Source organism: Zalophus californianus, chromosome 10, assembly GCF_009762305.2.
Source record: "Zalophus californianus isolate mZalCal1 chromosome 10, mZalCal1.pri.v2, whole genome shotgun sequence".
Classification (NCBI taxonomy): domain Eukaryota; kingdom Metazoa; phylum Chordata; class Mammalia; order Carnivora; family Otariidae; genus Zalophus; species Zalophus californianus.
The window spans coordinates 78,515,710-78,533,628 of NC_045604.1; the positions used below are offsets into that span (position 1 = coordinate 78,515,710).

The following is a 17,919-nucleotide window of genomic DNA, read 5'->3' on the forward strand; positions in this document are numbered from 1 at the left end:
AGAGCCTGATCTCTCTCCCCTATATGGCTAAACCCCATTGCAGTGGTCCCTGTACCACTGTGATAGTCCCCCTGAATATAGCCTGCCTGCCTGGTCTTCTCCAAGTATAATGAGTCATCTTTCCTTTAACAGAGGTTCTTCTCCTGTTGTTTGGGGCAGTCGCTGACTTCTAGCCCTGTGCAGTGGAGCTTCAGCTGTGGGAATTGGAATCATGCACAACAGTGGTTGACCCAGGGCTTTCCAGACATTGGAGTGTACATTCAAACCCCTGAATAGCAGATCTGTGGTTATACATTTTCAGGAGGTGAGTTTTATAGTTGTCTATGCTATTTTCTCCTGTGTCAGACGTCCCAGGGCTCGCCAGCCTTGGCTTGGGCAGGGGGAGGCTTTGGGCCTCTTTTTGACTCTTAGCTCCTGCCAGGGGACAGGCACTCTGTTGTCATATAATGAACTAGGTAAGAGGAAGGAACTAGTTTTCCCTCTGGGAGGGAAGGCAGGGGTCAGCCAGGTAGGGGTGAGCTGGATGGCTGGTGGGGGTGGCTTACCACACTGTGGAGGAGGGTCCAGGGGCACGAAGCCCCGGGCACACAAGTGGATATAGGGGCGGCTGCCAGGTTGCAGGCAGGGTGGAGCTCCTGGGTACCACAGGTGTCCTGGATGCACAGCTGAGGAATGGCATAGGGTCCACCTGAAATCCAGTACCCACAGTCACGGTCCTTGCATGTTATACCCTTGTGAGTAGCACAGGGGAGGGGGCAGAGGCAAGATAGGAGTCAATTTGGGTCCCTTGGTCTACCTGCTGCATGGCTTCTGCTGGGGTCCAGACCCAGCCTCACACTCACCACCCTGAAGCAGTTCCCCAGGCAGGAACGGGGGTCCTGGAAGAAGGCCCAGCAGGTGGGGCTCCAGCCTGGGCACTCCTGAGTTTTCTCCATGGCCCTGCAGTCACCACCCACCTAGTGAGACAAAGCCCAGACTCAGGCCTCCCGCCTGGACCTCCTCTTGGGCAGCTAGAGCAGGTACATCAGCCTCCGAAGGGGATGACCACCCCCTTGGACAGAGAAGCTGTCTGCAGAGTACACATGCCCCAAGCCAATCTCTACCCACACAGCCCCTGGGATGCACGACCCCCCAGGAGGAGGAGGGCTGGCGCACCAGCTCACCTGCCAGGCGAGGGGCGAGCCTCCTCCAGGCTCTGGGCCACTGTGCCATCCGGCAACATCAGCTCATTGCCCGCCTCATTGTCATTGGTGCCCAGAAGGCCCGCAGACACCCCTGTGCAGAAGGGGGGCCAGTGAGAGCCTGTCTTGGCCCAGGTTCCAGGAATGCCCGAACCCTCCACACCGTAGCCCTTCATCCGAGGGAGAGGAGAAGGGAGCAAAGCGTTTGTGTCCCTTTTGGGACCCTCCCCATCCCAAGTGGCCTGGGCCAACGGGAGCGCTGTTCTGGGGCAGCCCTGAACCTGGAGTCAATGTCCCAGAAGGGAGGGAGAATATGGGGTCAGAAAGCCCTGGGCTGTGAGAATGGTGGCCCGTACATGAGCTTCAGTGAGGTCATCCAAACTACAGCCAACAGGGGGGAGGAGAAGGGGGAAGAGGGCGACTGGGGTATTACAGCTGCAGACAAGGCCAGTGGGCACCAAGCCGAGCAGGATCTGCCCACCTGCAGTGGGGATGGTCCCGGCACTGCCATGATCCAGCAGGGAGCCGTGGCCTTGGCCCTCCTTCCCATCCTGAGCCCTTCAGACTGTTCTCTTGCCTGCTCAGGTTGTAAGCCCCGAAGATCAGCAGCAGCCTGAGGGAGGCCCTGGGCATCCCGAGGACCCTGAGAGTGCCCCTGGCTGGGGACCTGCCGGCCTCAGCCCTGGAAGCTGACTGGCCGCTGCGAGCTGGGACCCACCATGGAGCCAGAGGCCCAGAGTCAGGCTGCAGAGACCAGCTCGGACATCACAGGTGACAGAGACGCCATCCTCACTGGTCAGCTCAATCCTGGGGACACCCCTCCTCGTCTTGGCAGGAGGCAGATCGACGTGTGGACAGCTCTCCGTAGGCGAGGAGGAATCATACAGCCTGTAGGTCTGGGGGGCCAGACGGGGGCTGAGTGGACAGGTGGCAGGCAACGCGGGGCACCAGGTGGGAAGGGTCTGTGACAGGCAGGAACATGTCATCCTTCTGGGCCCCTGCCCCTCCCACTCTCGCACGCTTACCTTCAGGCTCGGGTAGAGGACCAGGGTGGTGCGGTTCAGCTCCACGGACAGGGACAGGAGCCCCCGAGCGGGCGCGGTTCAGCGTCAGCGCGAACGTGTCGTGGGCGAAGTCCTTGGCCAGCAGCAGACGGCCACAGTGGACACCCAGGCTCCACACCTGGCCATCAAAAGTCACCACATACCTGGCCCCGGCCACCACAGCATGGTCTGGGAAGAAGCAAGCCCAGGGCAGGTAAGATGGGCCAGCTCTGCCCACTGCCCTGGGGGCCCTGAGGGCAGGGGGTACTCCAGGGTGGCCGGAGCCTTTCTGGCCTGTGACCCCTGGGGCAGCCCACATGGGGGCGGGGGTCTAGCCCAGCACCCTGAAGTGGGCCATCTCCAGCCAAGTCGACACTAAAAAGAAAGGGCTGATACATGATTCCATTTATACGAAGTGTCCAGAGTAGGCAAATCCATGGAGCCAGGAGGTAGACGGGTGGGCGCCAAGGACCGAGGGTGACGGCTAAGGGACAGAGGATGCTTCTCAGGTCATGAAAATGCTCTGCAACCGACGGTGGGGGGGGGATGTGAACCTCTGTGAATATACTCAAAGCCGCTGAATTATATGCTTGAAATAAACAGTGTGGTATGCGAATTGTGGGTCAGTGAAGCTATTGAAAAATAATCACTATAAAAAACACACAAAAGTATGACCAAAGTCTCCATCTAATGCAAGGAAGTTACCATGGGGGCCTGGCTCTGCCCTCCTCCAGGTGGGCAGAAGATTGTCCGAGACAGGGGACAGCATGCCCCACCGGGCCAGTTCGGCTGCTGGGCAGCGACTTGGGCTAGAAGTGGGGGAGCACTAGCGGACACATACCCAGGCCAGGGCGCTGCTGGCCGCTGCAAGCTGGGAGTGTCCTGCATGCCCCCTCATGAGCCATCAGAGCTCAAGGTCACACGAAAGTACGGAACTCCAAGGCCAACTTCATCCTCACTGTGCTGCCTAGCAGAGAAAGTACCCTGACCCTAGGAGGGCAACCGCTTGCCCCGAGCCTCAGCATTCCCCGCGTGGTCGTACGAACCACACTGATACTCCAGTCCTACCAGGCCCTGAGTGCCACACCTGCCTGCGGACTTGAGGCCCACCCCTGGCACCAAGGAACGCGGCTCACAAACCACACGTGCCTGTGACCCAGAGGAGTGAGCCGTGGTGCCACCGTCCACTGCACAGAGGGGAAACCAAGTCCCAGAGAGGTGGGAAGACTCGCCCGGGCCACACACACGGGCACGAGCTGGATGCAAACTCCTTCGGGGCCCCAAGCCCCTGGAGCCACATCCGGTCTTGGCACAGCCCGTGGTGGCCAGCCCCGCCTGACCACGAGTCTGGACTCCATTAGGCCGCCCTCCGGCTCCAGCTGGAGGTCTGCCTTTTGCGTCTCCAGCACCGACAAGGGGGAGGGAGCTGGCCCCGAGCCCTAAGCCGCTTGGCCCACTTCTGGATTGGGCCCCAGGCTCAGGCTTTCCTTTGCTGGACGAAAGCCCAGATCTGCACCCCAGCCCTCATCCAGTATGACCTGGGGCAGTCCAGTAACCTTTGGGCCCTGCGGTACTGGGCTCAGGTCCCGGGGGCCACCCAGGACCCGGCCCCTCTCTGTCTGCCCCTGCCACGTCCTGCTGCCCCATCCCACAGGGTCCAGGGCTTCCCGGGGAGGAGGGTGGCCCGAGACTCACATTCGCGGGGGCTCTGCAGCATGCGACGCTGGAGCCGGTAGAACTCGGGCCCGCACGTTGGTCCTGGACAACTCGCCGAGCGGGCCGCAGCAGCTTCTCCACCACATAGCCGGTCACACCGGGCCACAGCCAGGGGCTCGTTCCCCCGCTGGCAGCAGCGGCAAAGTCACCCGCACCGAACGGGTCCTGGAGGGAGCACAGAGGAGCTGGAGACCCCAGCCTGCCCCGCCTTTGCTTCAGGAACTAGCAGGAGGTGGAGGAGGGTCCAGGCTCGGCACAGACACGGCAGCCTCACTGGAAGGACACAGATATCTGCGCTCCTGCCAGCGGTGGGAACGTACGTGCTGCCCCCCGAGGGCCGTGATCCAGCTGGGGCAGGGTCTGTGTGAACCCCGAGAATGGGCCGGCCCACGTCTTGGGCTCCTGGAGGCGGGGTGGACGAGGGCAGCAAAAGCATCGGAGAAAGGGGAGGTCGGAGCTCGACCATCGAGCGAGGACCCTGAAACTTTCTCAGGGTGAAAAACGGGGGTCAGGTCAACTTTGTGGGGTCTGAAGGAGCAGAGAGGTCTCAGCACACGTTGGGCTTGGAGGTAGATGAGGAAGGGTTCATGCCCTCGACTGCGGGTGGAGGTAGGTGCAGGGGGCCGGGGGTGGGAGGAGGGAAGACATTTACCTCCCCCAGCAGGCCCGGAGGACCTGCAGCAGCGGGCCGGAAGTGGTCTCAGAGGCCTCCCTGCCCCCTGCACCCCCTTCCTCAGCACAAGCACCCAGTGCCGACCCCTTGCCAGGACCTCCCCTGGGCAGGAGCCCCCTACCGCACCAGTCAGCCCCTCTCTTGCCAGCAGCCCCCGACTGCTACATTCCTCTGCACACCAGCTGACAAACCGTGCCCACTCAACAGCACCGAGAGCCCTGGTGGCCTGAGCACCACCCGAGGCACCGAGCACCGATCCAAGGTTGCCTGAGTCAGAGTGGGATGCAAGCCCAAGCATTCCCCCCGGTCCCCATGCCTGTGAGGTCGCTGGCTGGGCCGCTGCCATTTCCGATCCCACTGCCCTACTGCTGATGGGGCCCCCAGCCTGGGAGGGCGGAGGGGCGCGTGCCCCCCCAGAGCCCAGGCCTGTCCCTGAGGCTGGTTCTGCTGCCCCATCCGTCTAGTCCCCTCTCTGACAACTCCCAGACTGTTGTACGCCCAGACCTCAAAATAGCAGCTCCTACTGGCCATTTCCAACCGCATGTGTCCTCATGGCTTCTCAAGCTCAACGCGTCCAGAATGGCGCCCTGACCATCCCCGCTCCTGCTGCGCAGACTGAATAAAGGCCCCCAAAGACCTCCAAGTGCCTGGCCCTAGGACTGCGGGAACTGATGTGGCCAAAGGCACTTTGGCGGGTGTGCCTAAGTGAAGGATTCTGGGATGGATTATCCGGGTGAGCTCATGTCGTAAGAAAAAAGGGCGGGAGGGTCAGAGAGACAAGACAGAAGGACAAAGCCTGGAGAGAAGGTGATGCTGTGGCTCTCAGCTTTGAAGGCGGAGAAGGGTCTCTGAGCCAAGGAGCGCCGGTGCTTCTAGAGGCTGGAAAAGGTAAAGGGGGGTGGGTTCTCCCCTGAGCCTCCCTGGGAGCCGGCCCGGCCGACACGTTGGCTGTAGCCCACTGAAACAGATTTCCCAGACGCTGGACCTCCAGAACTACACGAGAATAAATCTGTGTTGTTTGAAGCCACTAAATGTGTGGGTCAAGGGCTATGGCAGCAAGAGGAAACTAATAAAGCCCCCATCTGCCTGCCACCAGTCATCCCTCATTGCTCCACCAATGGACTGTCCTCCTGCCATTTGCAAGGCCAAAAACCTCGGCGCCACCTGTTCCACCTAATCCAATCTGTCAGCAAATCTCCAGGCTTGACCTTACGACACGTCCAGAATCTAAACACCTCGTGGCCCCTCCACGGTTCCCCCCGCGTCTCACCCCGGACACCCACAACCGAGGGCCACTCCTTACTGGGCTCTGCACTTCTATCCACACCATGCCCCTGCCTCCAGCTGGAGTCTCACCACCAGGGCCAGAGGGATCTTTTTAAATGGGATATAGATCATGTCTTTTCTCAGCTCGAAACCTTCTGCGGGTTCCCATCTCAGAGTAGAGGGTTCAATGTCCTCACAATGTCCTCCAGGCCACCTGGATGCCCCTCAACCCTCAGGCTCTTGTAGCCTCCACTCCAGCCCCACTGGTTTCCTCCATACTCCTCCAGCAGGCCAGGCACACTCCCACCCCTGGGCCTTTGCACTGGCTGTGGCCTCTGCCTGAAACTCTTCCTGTGATGCCCACAGGGCCCCCTCCCCCAGCTCCTTCCAGCCCTTGTGCAAACGCCACCTTCTTAAAGCAGCAGACCATGGCTTCACCATGCCAAGTGTGCCCCCCTCCCCACTTGTCCTGCCTGTTTTTTCTCCAGCATTTACCACCTGATAAACCAAAGCACAGGCTAGGAAACTATGTCTCATGGGCAAGATCCAGCCTGTGTCCGGTTTCTGGATGGTCTGCAAGCCAAGAGGGGCTCTTCTGTTTTTAAAGGATTATTGAAAAACAAAGGGAAAATGAAGGGAGAGACCACCGAGCCTACAAAGCCTGAAAACTTTACCCCGAGACCCCTCTGGAGGAAAGTCTGGCCGAGCAGGGCTTAGATACCTAGCTCTTTGTTCAGTGTGAGGACAGGGATGGGTCTCGTTCCCTGCTGTATCCATAGAACCTAAAACAGCTCCCACCCGGAGAGCATGTTCATCCGATACCCGTGAAATGAAGACTAAGCCTCAACTTAACAGATGAGGACTTAAAATGCCCCCCTGGCAGGGTCGTCCTAAGGAATACACGACACCAAGGGTGCTGTAGCCTGGGGCCCGGCCTGGGGCAGGGAGGCAGAGAAGGACGGTCCCCGGTCCCCGAGGTACCTGGCTGAGAAGCTGTACAGGGCCAGCAAGGGCTTACAGAGCCTCCGCAGGGCCTGGGACAAAGTGGTTTCGGCCCAAGACAGCATCTGGTGGGCGGCCTGCAGGGGGCGGGGCGGGGAGATCCATCAGGGTCCACCCCACCTGGCAGGCCCGCGTCCCACCCCCTCGCCCCACCTCACCAGCTCCATGGCTGCCCCGATGGGCCTGCGCCCCAGGGCCCGCCACAGCCGCACGGCCTCCTCTGCCCGCTTCCCGCCACACCTCGTCCAGGGGCTGTGGGGTCACCTCCAGGTAGGCGTCCTTCAGTGTGGCCAGGGGCCCTGCAACAGGTGGCCACCACCCACCGTGAGCCCCCTCCCCATCCCCCCATCCGGAGTCCTGACCTCAGGCCAGATGCCACTGCCAAAGCACAGCCCAGACCCCGGCGGGGGGGACTAGCCCCTTGATGATCCAGGCCTCCAGGAAACAGGCCTGTGCCAGGGAGTAAGGTGGCAGCGTGAGGCCCTGCAAGGGAAGAGCCAGCCCGACAGGCCTGAGACTTCCCCTCCACAAGGCCTGTTCCCAAGGTTGGCCCTGGCTGGCATGTGAGAGCCCGGACGGAAGGAGGGTTGCCACCACTCCCAGAACCGAGAGAGGGCCTCACTCTGCCCGAATCATTTGTAGGGACAAGTGGCTTGTGCCCAACACCCCCCTTTCCTCCTGTGAGTCTGGAATGGTGGTGTGTGCCAGGGGAGGCTTCCCCCAGGACCAGCCCCCTAAGAAAACCCTCGGTGCAGGACCTCTAACGAGCTTCCCTGGCAGACCAGTGGTGGTCACCATGTGACGGTGGGGGAATCAAAGGCGTCCTGGGTGATCTCCCCAGGAGAAGATTCTGGAAGCCTGTGCCTGGTTTCCCTCCCTCGCACGGCCTGGGCCCCCGGGCCGCTTCCCTATGCTGATCTTGCTCCGTGTGCTTTCGCTGTTAACAAATTCTAGCTGTGAGCAGGAAAATATTCCGAGTACTGAGCCCTCGCGAGCCACGGAAGCTGGGGGTGGCCGTGGGGATTCTGACCCAGAGACAGAAGCAGGGTGGAGGGAAGGGCCAGCTGTTGGCCCTGGTGCTCGTGTGGAGAGGCCTGAGGTTCCCAGCGTCACTCGGAGGATGCTTGGGGCAGCGGCGACCTAGTAACCAGGACAGAAGCCTGAACCACACAGTCACGCTGGTGCTGATCACAGAACCAGAAATGGGCTCTGGAATCTTCCAGCACTGGGCCTAATAGAAATAAAGCTGTAGGCCCAAAAGAAATCAGGCGGGGACTGGGGGAAAAAAAAATAGACCAGCAGTCACCAAAGAACCAAGGCAGCAGGCACGAGGGATGTTAGTAGCTTGGAGACCCGCAGGGATGGAGGCAGCAGAGAGAACATGAAGGCTGCAGGCCCATGAGGCCCCACAGGCCGGGAGGGCTCTGGGGTCGGGTCCTCGCTCGTGCACTCACGTTCCAGCTCGTTCTGCAGCTGCTCCAGCCCCGCCCGTAGTCTCTCCAGGTAGGGGGGCAAGTGGTGTGTCAGCGCCTGCCTGGCCTGGCCCCACGGCACGGCCACCGCCCGGCCACTCGCCACCATGGCTCCCAGTCCCCTGTGACACAACTGCAGGAGGGGGCCCACCACACTGTCCAGGGTGCCCGCCGGCCGCACCTGGGCAGGGAAATCGAGGCAGGATCGGTGTGAGGGTGTGGGGCACCGGGCACTCCAGAGGATCCTCACGCCTGGTGAGTGGAGGGCACAGGATGGGCCGGGGGAAGGGGGGGGGCATCTCCACACAGTACCTCCCCTTCTCCAAGTGTGTCCCCAACCTCCGGTGCAGTCTACCCACCAGGTGCCGGAACCTTTCCACGTAGGCATCCAAGCCTCGGATCTTCTTCTCCAGCTGGGCTCCCACCTGGGCCCCAATGGCTGCCATCCTGGACTGTGGGCACAGAGGGACAAGCTGGGGACTCTGGGGAGGGGGGTGCTTCCCGGGACTGGGGTGGACAGGAGGTTCTCAGTGCCGGCCGTAGGGCCCCAGGATATGTTTGCATGCCACAGGGCTGCCTCTGGTTTTCTGGGCCTTGTTGGACCCAAAGGGCTCGCAGCCCCTGGCACCGTGGTCTGAGCCCCAGGGAAAAGAGCGTCCCCACCCCCGGGGCCGTCTCACCTCCACGCGGTCCAGCAGGGTTCCCGGGCAGCCGTGTGCCTCCAGGCGGAGACTCTGGTTGGCAGCCTGCAGGCTGAGGCGTGCCAGGGGCTGCACGGGCTGCCCGCCATCCTGGACCAGGGCCTCCACCTCGGCCGTTCGCCTGTGGGCGCATGCCCGCAGCACCACGCTCTCCTCTCGGCTCCCTGGGGCCAGCAAGGGTGCTGCTGTTGTCCCCAGGACTCACCTGGCTGCCGCCCGGCTGTCCACACCCCCTCCTCTCCACGGAGAGCTCCCCGTCACCCCCAGGCCCTAGCGTTTGCAGGCCTGGAAGCACCCCACCCAAATCAGCTTCCCGACCCCCTGAGGCCTGGGCTCCTTCTTGTCCCCCAGCCCACACCCACCTCCCGTCTGCCCACCTGGACCCTTCTCCCAAACTCTCCTGACATCACAGCCCATGCAGGTGGCCGCAGGGGGCTCACTGTCGCCTCTGCGCTGGGGGCGCCACGAAGTCCTAACCGGGTTCCCTGACTCAACTCTCAACACCCCCATCTCCGTCCTCTCTGGGGCCCAGCTGGGCCCCGCCCCAGCCATCTGAGCAACACTCGCTGTCTCTACTCACCTTCCTCATGGGTCATAGCGGCCTGGAGGCAGCTCTGGGCCCGGGACAATGACAGCCTCACTTTCTCGTCCCCATCGTCCACAATTCCCTCTAGCTGGACGCTGCCCCGAGAAGCCGAGGTGGAGACCCGGCCCCGCAGGCCAAGCTGCTGAGCCTTGGGGCTGAGGATCTGCAAACAAGAGAGCAGAGAGCAGAGTGGGGCCTGGTCCCCCCGCTCTTGCTAGCCCCGGGCCCAGGGAGAGAAAAAGCAGTGCCCACCCCCTGCCCCACAGCTCCCGGGGCACTGGGACCCCCCACGTACAACCCCACAAGGTTCACTATCCCTGCCAACTGCAGAAAGTACCTATTAAATCCACATCTGGGGGACTGATAAGCCAGGGGCACCCGCCATCCCCGTGGCTTAAACATCGCCGACGCCAGGCCTTGCCCGGGCGCCGCTGCCTTAGCTGATCCGGGTGGCCCTGGGGCCTTGACATTTTTGCCGTCCCTGGTGCCCAGGTGTTTCTACCTGCCGTGCTTTCTGTAATTTCAGGAGAAGCATGGCAAATGCCTCAGCACATTCAAGGAGCTGTTGTGGGTAGCACGGGGTGCAAACACAGTCACTGAGCACCTTATCGCGACGCTGACAGACGCCCAGCCTTGCAGGAGGGGGACTGGGGACAGGTGAGCTCTGATTGGACAATGGGGCTGGAGGTCCCCACAGAAGGAACCCTGGAGGACACCCTGCAAGGGGAGGCCTCTTGGAGGGAGGGGAGCCACCTCTGGCCGGGACTCAGCTGCCTATGTTCGAGTCCAGATGCTGCTACTAACAAGCCGTACCACCCTGAATAAGTGCATTGCCCTGTCTGTGCCTTGGTTTCCAATTCTGTCAAATGACGTAGCACGATGGCCTTCAAACTTCAGCAGGAATCGGAATTACTGTGTGTGTGTGTGTGTGTGTGTGTGTGTGTGTGTGTGTGTGTGTTAGAGGAGGCGCCTTACGGGGTGAACGTGTTCCTCAAAAAGGTGTGTGGAAGTTTGAACCCTGGTTCCGATTATTCGGAAGTAGGGTCTCTGCAGATATGGTGGTCCTGGATTCAGGTGGGCCCTAAATCCAACAACCCACGGCCTTGGGAGACAGCCGTGTGAAAACGTAGAGGTTGGAATGACATGGCCATAAGCCAAGAGCGCCCAGGCCTGCCGGTGACCCCCAGAAGCAGGAAGAGGCAAGGGGGGACAGTGCCCTAGAGCTTCTGCTGGGCGTGCGGCCTTGCCGATACCTGATTTCAGACTTCTAGCCTCTAGCACTGTGAAAGAAAGAAAATTCTGTTGCATTCCAGCACCGAGCTGGGGGTCCTTTGTTCGCAGCCCTAGAAATCTAATTCAGGGGGTTCACTACACATGTTCCAGAAAATCCGTCCTCGAGGTTTCCAAGTGGGTGGGGTGCAGCCCAGAGAGCCTTTTGAAATCTCACAGTGTCATGAGAACCAAACAAGTCTGGGAAAGGCCTCTCTCCACTGCATGGACCCCCACATGGGGCAGGGGGCCCACTCCCAGGCCGGCAGGCCTTGGGGCACTGGGATTACAGATGCGGGAGCAGCTGGGGGCCTGGCTGGCAGGTGGGGAAACGAAGCGGTCAGCCCCGGACAGCCTTGGAGAGCAGAAGTCTTTTGATACCACCATGCCACCATGCAGGGAAACAGGCCAAGCGACCTTCAGAGGCAGAAGAGCCATCCCCATGCAGCTCTGGACGCTGGAAGGAAACCTCACGAGCACCTACTATGTGCAAACAGCTCTGCAAACGAGTAGGATTTGTTCTCATTGGACAGAGGAGACAACTGAGGTCAGAAGAAGGAAAGTCACAAAGTCAGGGGCACTCGGCCAGGGGGACACGGAGGTGGGCAGATGGTAACAGTGACGGGGCACCTACTGTGTGCCTATTTTAAAGGGGGGCAGAGGGAGGGGGTGCCCGGAACCGTACCCGCTGCCTTGCGAAATATGTCCACTCCCCACTTACAGATGAGGAGGCAGGGCTCAGCGAGGGCCCTTCCAAGATCACCTGGCCAGTGGGGACAAAGAAGGCATCGAGCCCAGTTCTGCGCCCTCCTGCCCTCCTGGGCTGCCAGGAGAATCGGTAATACTGAGTGGCTGCCTTGTACCAGGTGCTGCTCTAAGTGATCTGCACGTAGTAACATATTTAATCCTCGCGGCACGAATCCCACGGGAGCTAGGGTAGTTGCAGTGATGACTCCCTACTTCCCAGGGGAGGAAGCCGAGCAGTGTGCCAGCCTGCGGTTCTGACAGTGACCACCAGGTGGCAGGGCCATCCAGGCAGTGGTGGCCTTGCAGGCCAGAGCTGGAGGAAGGGCATCCTCGCGGGGGGGGGGGGGGGGGGGGGGGGGGGGGGGTGGCGTGTGTGTGTGTGTGTGTGTGTGTGTGTGTGTGTGTGTGTGTGTGTGTGTGTGTGTGCACGTGCGCGCGCAGCCCTGACCTGGCCACCCACCTCCAGCTCCCCGGAGAAGTCTGGTGCCCGAGGCTTGCTGTGGTTGTAGAGGGTCAGCCTGAGGTGCAGGCCATGGTCTGGGTCCGGGCGAGGCCCATCTGGCAGCGGGAATACAGCAGGAAACCCATTGTGACCCAGGGTGTGTTCCCCAGAGACTGAGAAAGCCTGGCACGAGAGGGTGGGTGTCAGCGGTCAGGGAGGCACAGTGGCTGCAACTTCCTCTCTCCACCATGCCGGGGCCCAGTCCAGGGCCCCCAGGGCTGTCGCAAGAGCCTGTTGGGTCTCCGTTCTAGTTCAGCCCACGGTCCCTCCTCCACTCGGAGCCAGACTGACCGTGAAAAATGCAAATTGGACATGATCCCCTTGCTCAAATCTCTCTGCCTCCCCGTTGTACTAAGAAAAGCTGGCTGTTGCCTGACATGGCCCACGAGTCAGCACTATCTTCTTAACCTCCCCTCCTTGCTCTCTAAAGGCTGCCCTCTGTTCCTCCAATACCCTCAGCATGCTCCGCCACAGGGCTTTTGCACTGGCTGTTCCCTCTGCAGAGCTCGCACTTGTGGGGCTCCCTGCAATCCCCCATCCCCTCTCCCTGCAACATTCCTTCACAGCATTCATCATGCCTGAGTACGTATCACGCATCTTTAATTTTTTTTAAGATTTATTTATTCATTTGAGACACAGAGATACAGAGAGAGAGAGAGAGAGAAAGCATGAGCAGGGAGAGAGGCAGAGGGAGAGGGAGAAGCAAGCTCCTCGCTGAGCAGGGAGCCCGATGCGGAGCTCGATCCCAGGAACCCCGGGATCATGACCTGAGCCGAAGGCAGACGCTTAACGACTGAGCCACCCAGGCGCGTCTGTATCATGCGTCTTGTTTAACTCTTTCCACCCACTGGAATGTGAGCTCCAAGGGGTGGGTCACCCAGTGTGTCCCGTTCACCTTCCTTGTCCCTGCACCTAGAAGAGGGCCCTGCATTAAGTAAAACCCACAAATGCTTTCTGAATGAATGGATGAATGGGGTTGGCCAACTGGCTCAAGAGCCAAATTTGGCTCACTGCTTGTTCTTATTAATAAATATACATCGAAGATGGCCACGCCCATGAGTTTACATATAACCTGTGACAGCACAGTTGAGTGATGGTAACAGAGATCATATGGCTTGAAAAGCTAAAATATGGGGCGCCTGGGTGGCTCAGTCGTTAAGCGTCTGCCTTCGCTCAGGTCATGACCCCGGGGTCCTGGGATCGAGCCCCGCATCGGGCTCCCTGCTCGGCGGGAAGCCCTCTTCTTCCTCACTCACTCTGCCTGCTTGTGTTCCCTCTCTCGTTGTCTCCCTCTGTCAAATAAATAAATAAAATCTTAAAAACAAAAACAAAAACGAAAAGCTAAGCTAAAATATTTGCTGTCTGACCCTTTACAGACGATCTCTGACCCTGGGGTAGATGGATAGTTGGGGAAATGGATGGATGGATAGGAGGGTGGGTGAGTAGGTGGGTGGCTGGATGGGAGGGTTGGTAGGTAGGAGGAGGGGACCAATCAACCAGCTAACAAACCCAGGAAGAATGTTTTGGGAAAGGAGTCCCAACACCTCACCTCCGACAACGATGCAGCTGAGCACCTTTCATTTATGTGTAAAAGCTCTCTTCCTGTGTCACGTCTCCTCTCTCACAAGCACCCTACATGCTGAAGCCTACTGCCTCTTCTGTTCCTCAGATGGAACACCGGACTTGGAGAGGGTCGACCCGCCCTGCCTGGGATCACCCCACCGGCAGATGGCAGAGCGGTGATGTGGGCTCGCAGCTCCCTCGCTCACACCCCTGCGCTCTGCGGATGCTGTCCTCTCTCCTCACCCTCCCTCCGTGGGTGTCCGGGCCCCCTCCCCGGGACAGACTCACCCTGGGCAGGTCGCAGAGCCCCAGGTGCAGGGAATGGTGCAGCCGGTGGGTGTAGTCGGTCTCCACTTCGCCCTGGAAGCTCTGCGTGGTGCAGGAGCCGGTGAAGATGTGCTCGAGCACGGCCTCGGCGTGGATCCTGTCTGCCTGGGATGGCCAATGCCTCTGGAAGGAGAGGGCACCATGAGGCAGGGGCTCATCCCATGAGAGGGGAGAGGGGGCCACGGCCAGCTGCAGACGGGAGACCTCACGAGAGAGGGTCAGGTGCTGGAAGTCCCATCATGAGAGCTGCAGTCGGCCATAGCAGTGATTTATACACTGGGAGCACCGGGGGCCTGAGTTTAAGGGGTCCCAGAGCCCAGGGTGTGAGACCCCAGGAGGAACAAGGTTGGACTTCAGGGCCATTTCTCCCCATTTCTCCATGGTCTGGTCCCTGTCCCAGGCTCTGCAGAACAGTGCTCAGCCCCAGCCACAGTCCTGGGTGGGCAGTGATGTCGGGAAGACCCCAACCCTGACACCTCCAGGAACCTGATCTCCCCCTGCCCCTAAAAGCCCTCTGGTGTCATCTGCTCCAAGTGCTCACCTCATGCTGGGCACCTTGCTTCCCTCATCCCCCCAGAGCTGTCACTATACCCCAGTCAGGGAACCCATTTTACAGATGAGAACACCAAGGCTCACAGTGGAGAAAGGAGCTGCTCACCATCCTCCAGCACAGCTAGCCTTGGCACAAGACCCCATGGCCTCAGAGCCAGGCACTTTGTACAGCAGGTGCGAACCCCCTGCGGGCAACCTGCCTGGGACCCCGGCTTTCTAGGCCTCACCTCATATGTCAGGTTCTGCTGCACCCGGCGTCGGTCCCAGGATAGATCGAGCTGCTCGCTGAACACGGCCAAGGTCTGTGTTAAGGCCCCACAGGCCCGGAGGGCACTCAGGCCCCAAATTTCCTGGAGCTGACAAGAAGACAGAATGTGGGACTTGGGGGAGCCAGCACAGGGGCCCAGAGTTAGGGAGAGCCCCGTGCTTGGCTTGGCAGTCCCACCAGCGCATACCTGCCCCGGGGAGGCGGCCAGGCAGCCATCCCAGATGGTATTGAACTCCGAGGACCTGTTGGTCCAGGTGAGGTGCAAGGTCACGGGTTGCCCTCTGTCCCAGGCCAACTGGACCTGCAAGGAGACGGAGGGTGGTGGAGGGGAGGGCCAGAGGGGAGGCTGATGCTCTCCATCTGTGTGCGTGCTGGGGATGGAGAAGGGAGTGGGAGGGGTAGAGTGGGGAGGGTGGAGCCCCCCCACTGTAGGGGACGAAGGAGGGGAGCTGGAGACCCTGTCTTCCCTCCTGCCCACGTCTGCAGGTGCTCAGAGCCACACCCAGCCTGGGAGACCGGAAGCATTTAGATGGAAGATGCCTCATTCCCAATACCCAAGCCTTGCGGTCTCCAAAGCCAGAAGGAAATCCGCGCCGTTCACTCAGGGTCTCTGGGGCTGCTGGGGACTGAACCGTGCGGCCCATGCCCCTGTTGTGCTGTGGAAGCCCTCATCCCCAGGGATGGTATTAGGAGGCAGGGCTGACAGGAGGGGACTAGGTGCCGATGAGGTCATGGGGTGGGCCTCAAGATGCGATTAGCGCCCCTTTGAGAAGAGACCCCAGAGAACTCTCTCCCCAGCAGGTGAGGACGCAGGAGACTGCGAGCCAGCAAGAGAGCGCTCGCCAGAACCGGACAGGCCGGCGCCTTCATCTCGGACTTCTAGCCTCTAGAAAGGGGAGGAATATGTGTTTTTGTTTTAAGCAACGAAAGGCAGCTAGCCACACAGCCGCAGTGTTCTGTGACGGCAGCCCGAGCCGACGTAGGCAGGGGCCCTCAGCTGATCTCCTCTCCCTGGTGCCTGCCCCACCTCTTCCTGAAGCTCGCCAGCCTGTTCTTACCTCAGGGCCTTTGCACGTGCTCTTCCTTCCTTCCCCCCACCCCTGGGATGCTATTCCTCCAGCTTGTCATGAGCTGGCTCCCTCTCATCTGGAGGTCCTCAGGGGACAAGCCACTTCCCCCAGGAGGCCCTCCCTGACCACCGCATCTGATTCGCCTCTGTCTCCGCCTCCTTTCTGCTTTCCTCACGGGCTTATCACAACTCTCCATTTTTCCTTCATTCGTTGGCTTGAATTTTAGACAGGCTCTCTGTTTGGCCTGGCACAGATGGTCTGCTCTTGACACACACGGGCCTACTGGCTTCCATTTCCTGGCTGAGGACATTGAGGCTCAGGGAGGGTCCAGGAGCGACCCGAGGCCACCCGGCTAGTCGAGGAGCCCAGCTGCCCTGCGTGGACCCGCTGCAGCTCCCGACTCAATGGACCAGTGTATAAATGAGGAGTCGGACATGTGCATAAGCTCTTGCCCTGCCAAAGTGTGAGCTCTTTAGATGCAGGCCTGTGTGCTTCGAACACGGCCTGACATGCAGTGGGTGCTTAATAAGGTATCGATGAAGGAATGAATAAATGAAGGACCCTTCAGGGTGCAAACTTCAGGAATCTGTGACTCTGTTAGAGTCCTTCCCAACGGGGACAAGCAGAACCTTCTTCCCCTGCCACGCGGTACCCAGGTCGTGGGCTGTGGGCCCAGCCATGCAGCTCCCCAACCCCCAGACGCCCCCACTGTGGGCACCTCAGATGCTCTCCACTCACCTGCCCGCTCTGCTGGCCACCCCTGCCCTCAGCCAGGCCTCTGGCCTCGATGTGCCACCAGGAGAGGTTGAAGGGGTGAGCCAGGGCCAGGCGGGCGGCCAGCCTGCCCTTCCCCAGCTGCAGAGAGGACAAGACCACCACCTGGGGAGGGGGACAGGCTGAGCCGGAGGCCTCGCCCACAGGGCAGCCCCCTCCCCACCCTGCGCAGACGCCTTCCAGGGCAAGGGCGTGAGGGCAGCAGGCTCTGAGCACACAGGCCCAGCACTGGGCGGGGGGGGGGGGGGGGGGGGGGGGGGGGGGGCTTGGAGAGACGCAGCCCCTTCTGCAGAGGGCAATGTCGAGGCTTGGAGGGGAGCAGACAGGGATAGTGTATGACAGACGGGACTGAGGACAGAGGGGCTGGAGGCCTTCATAGGTTAGAACACCAGCCCTGCTTTCCACTAAGCTCTGTGACTCCGGGCGAGTCGCTGTACCTCTCTGGGCTTCGATTTCATCATGTGAAAGCGGGGCTGAGGTGCCCTCCGCAGGTGTCAGCCAGAGGCATTCCTGTTGTGGCTCAGGTGCTGCCGGGACCCGATTCTGCCCCCCCACCGTCTCCTGGGGATGGGGACCCGCCGGGCCGGCCCCGCTGAGGCTCCTCGGACTCGGGCAGGCCTGGGCCCTGACCGTCCCGCCCAGGCTCCCGGCTCGGTGGAGTTCCCGGGGCCTCCTTCCGGCCCTGACACCTACCTGGTCCTTGCCATCCCAGCCCACGGCCAGGTCGCCCCGGTGTTCCCGTGGTGAGTGCTCGCAGGACAGGCGGAGGCTGCCGCGCCACGGCGGGGACAGCGGGTGGCTGAGCTCTGCTGGGCGGGGGCACAGGGGGGGCGCGGACACGTGAGGGGAGCTCGAGGGCTCAGGGGGATCTCAGCGGACACAGCCACCTGCTCGGGTCGTCTGCACAAAATTCAGGAGCTCTGCCCTCACTCGGCCACCACACCACTCATCGCGGTCCCCGCGCTGTCCCCGTGAAAGCCCCAAGTCTCCATTCCCCACCTCCTCGAGGAGACTCTGCGCCTCCTGCGTCAGGAGGCGGAATCTGTCCCCGTGGGCCCTGAACCTGGGCCGGCCTGGGACTTGCTAAGAGCAATGTGGTGAGGGTGAGGCCCCCGGCTCCCAGCGCAGGCCTGAAGAGGCCTCGGCAGGCCCGCCCGCCCTCTAGGGACCCCCACCCAGCCACCGAGGGAATGAAGCCAGGCTGCAG

At 61.1% G+C, this 17,919-nt stretch overlaps 1 protein-coding gene across 1 annotated transcript in view; it reads right to left on the reverse strand.

The window, feature by feature from the left end:
* The window catches only part of LOC113932557, a 167,529-nt gene that overhangs the window by 29,251 nt on the left and 120,359 nt on the right, over positions 1-17,919 (reverse strand). Inside the window, 23 exon segments of the mRNA XM_035722212.1 lie at positions 546-600; positions 603-667; positions 670-688; positions 843-956; positions 1,164-1,178; positions 1,181-1,275; positions 1,900-2,077; positions 2,207-2,269; positions 2,271-2,555; positions 4,039-4,105; positions 6,861-6,958; positions 7,040-7,108; positions 7,110-7,180; positions 8,336-8,534; positions 8,713-8,805; positions 9,034-9,218; positions 9,635-9,803; positions 12,117-12,281; positions 14,010-14,171; positions 14,828-14,956; positions 15,056-15,169; positions 16,677-16,817; positions 17,406-17,521. Coding sequence (XP_035578105.1) covers positions 546-600; positions 603-667; positions 670-688; positions 843-956; positions 1,164-1,178; positions 1,181-1,275; positions 1,900-2,077; positions 2,207-2,269; positions 2,271-2,555; positions 4,039-4,105; positions 6,861-6,958; positions 7,040-7,108; positions 7,110-7,180; positions 8,336-8,534; positions 8,713-8,805; positions 9,034-9,218; positions 9,635-9,803; positions 12,117-12,281; positions 14,010-14,171; positions 14,828-14,956; positions 15,056-15,169; positions 16,677-16,817; positions 17,406-17,521 — 2,667 coding nt within the window.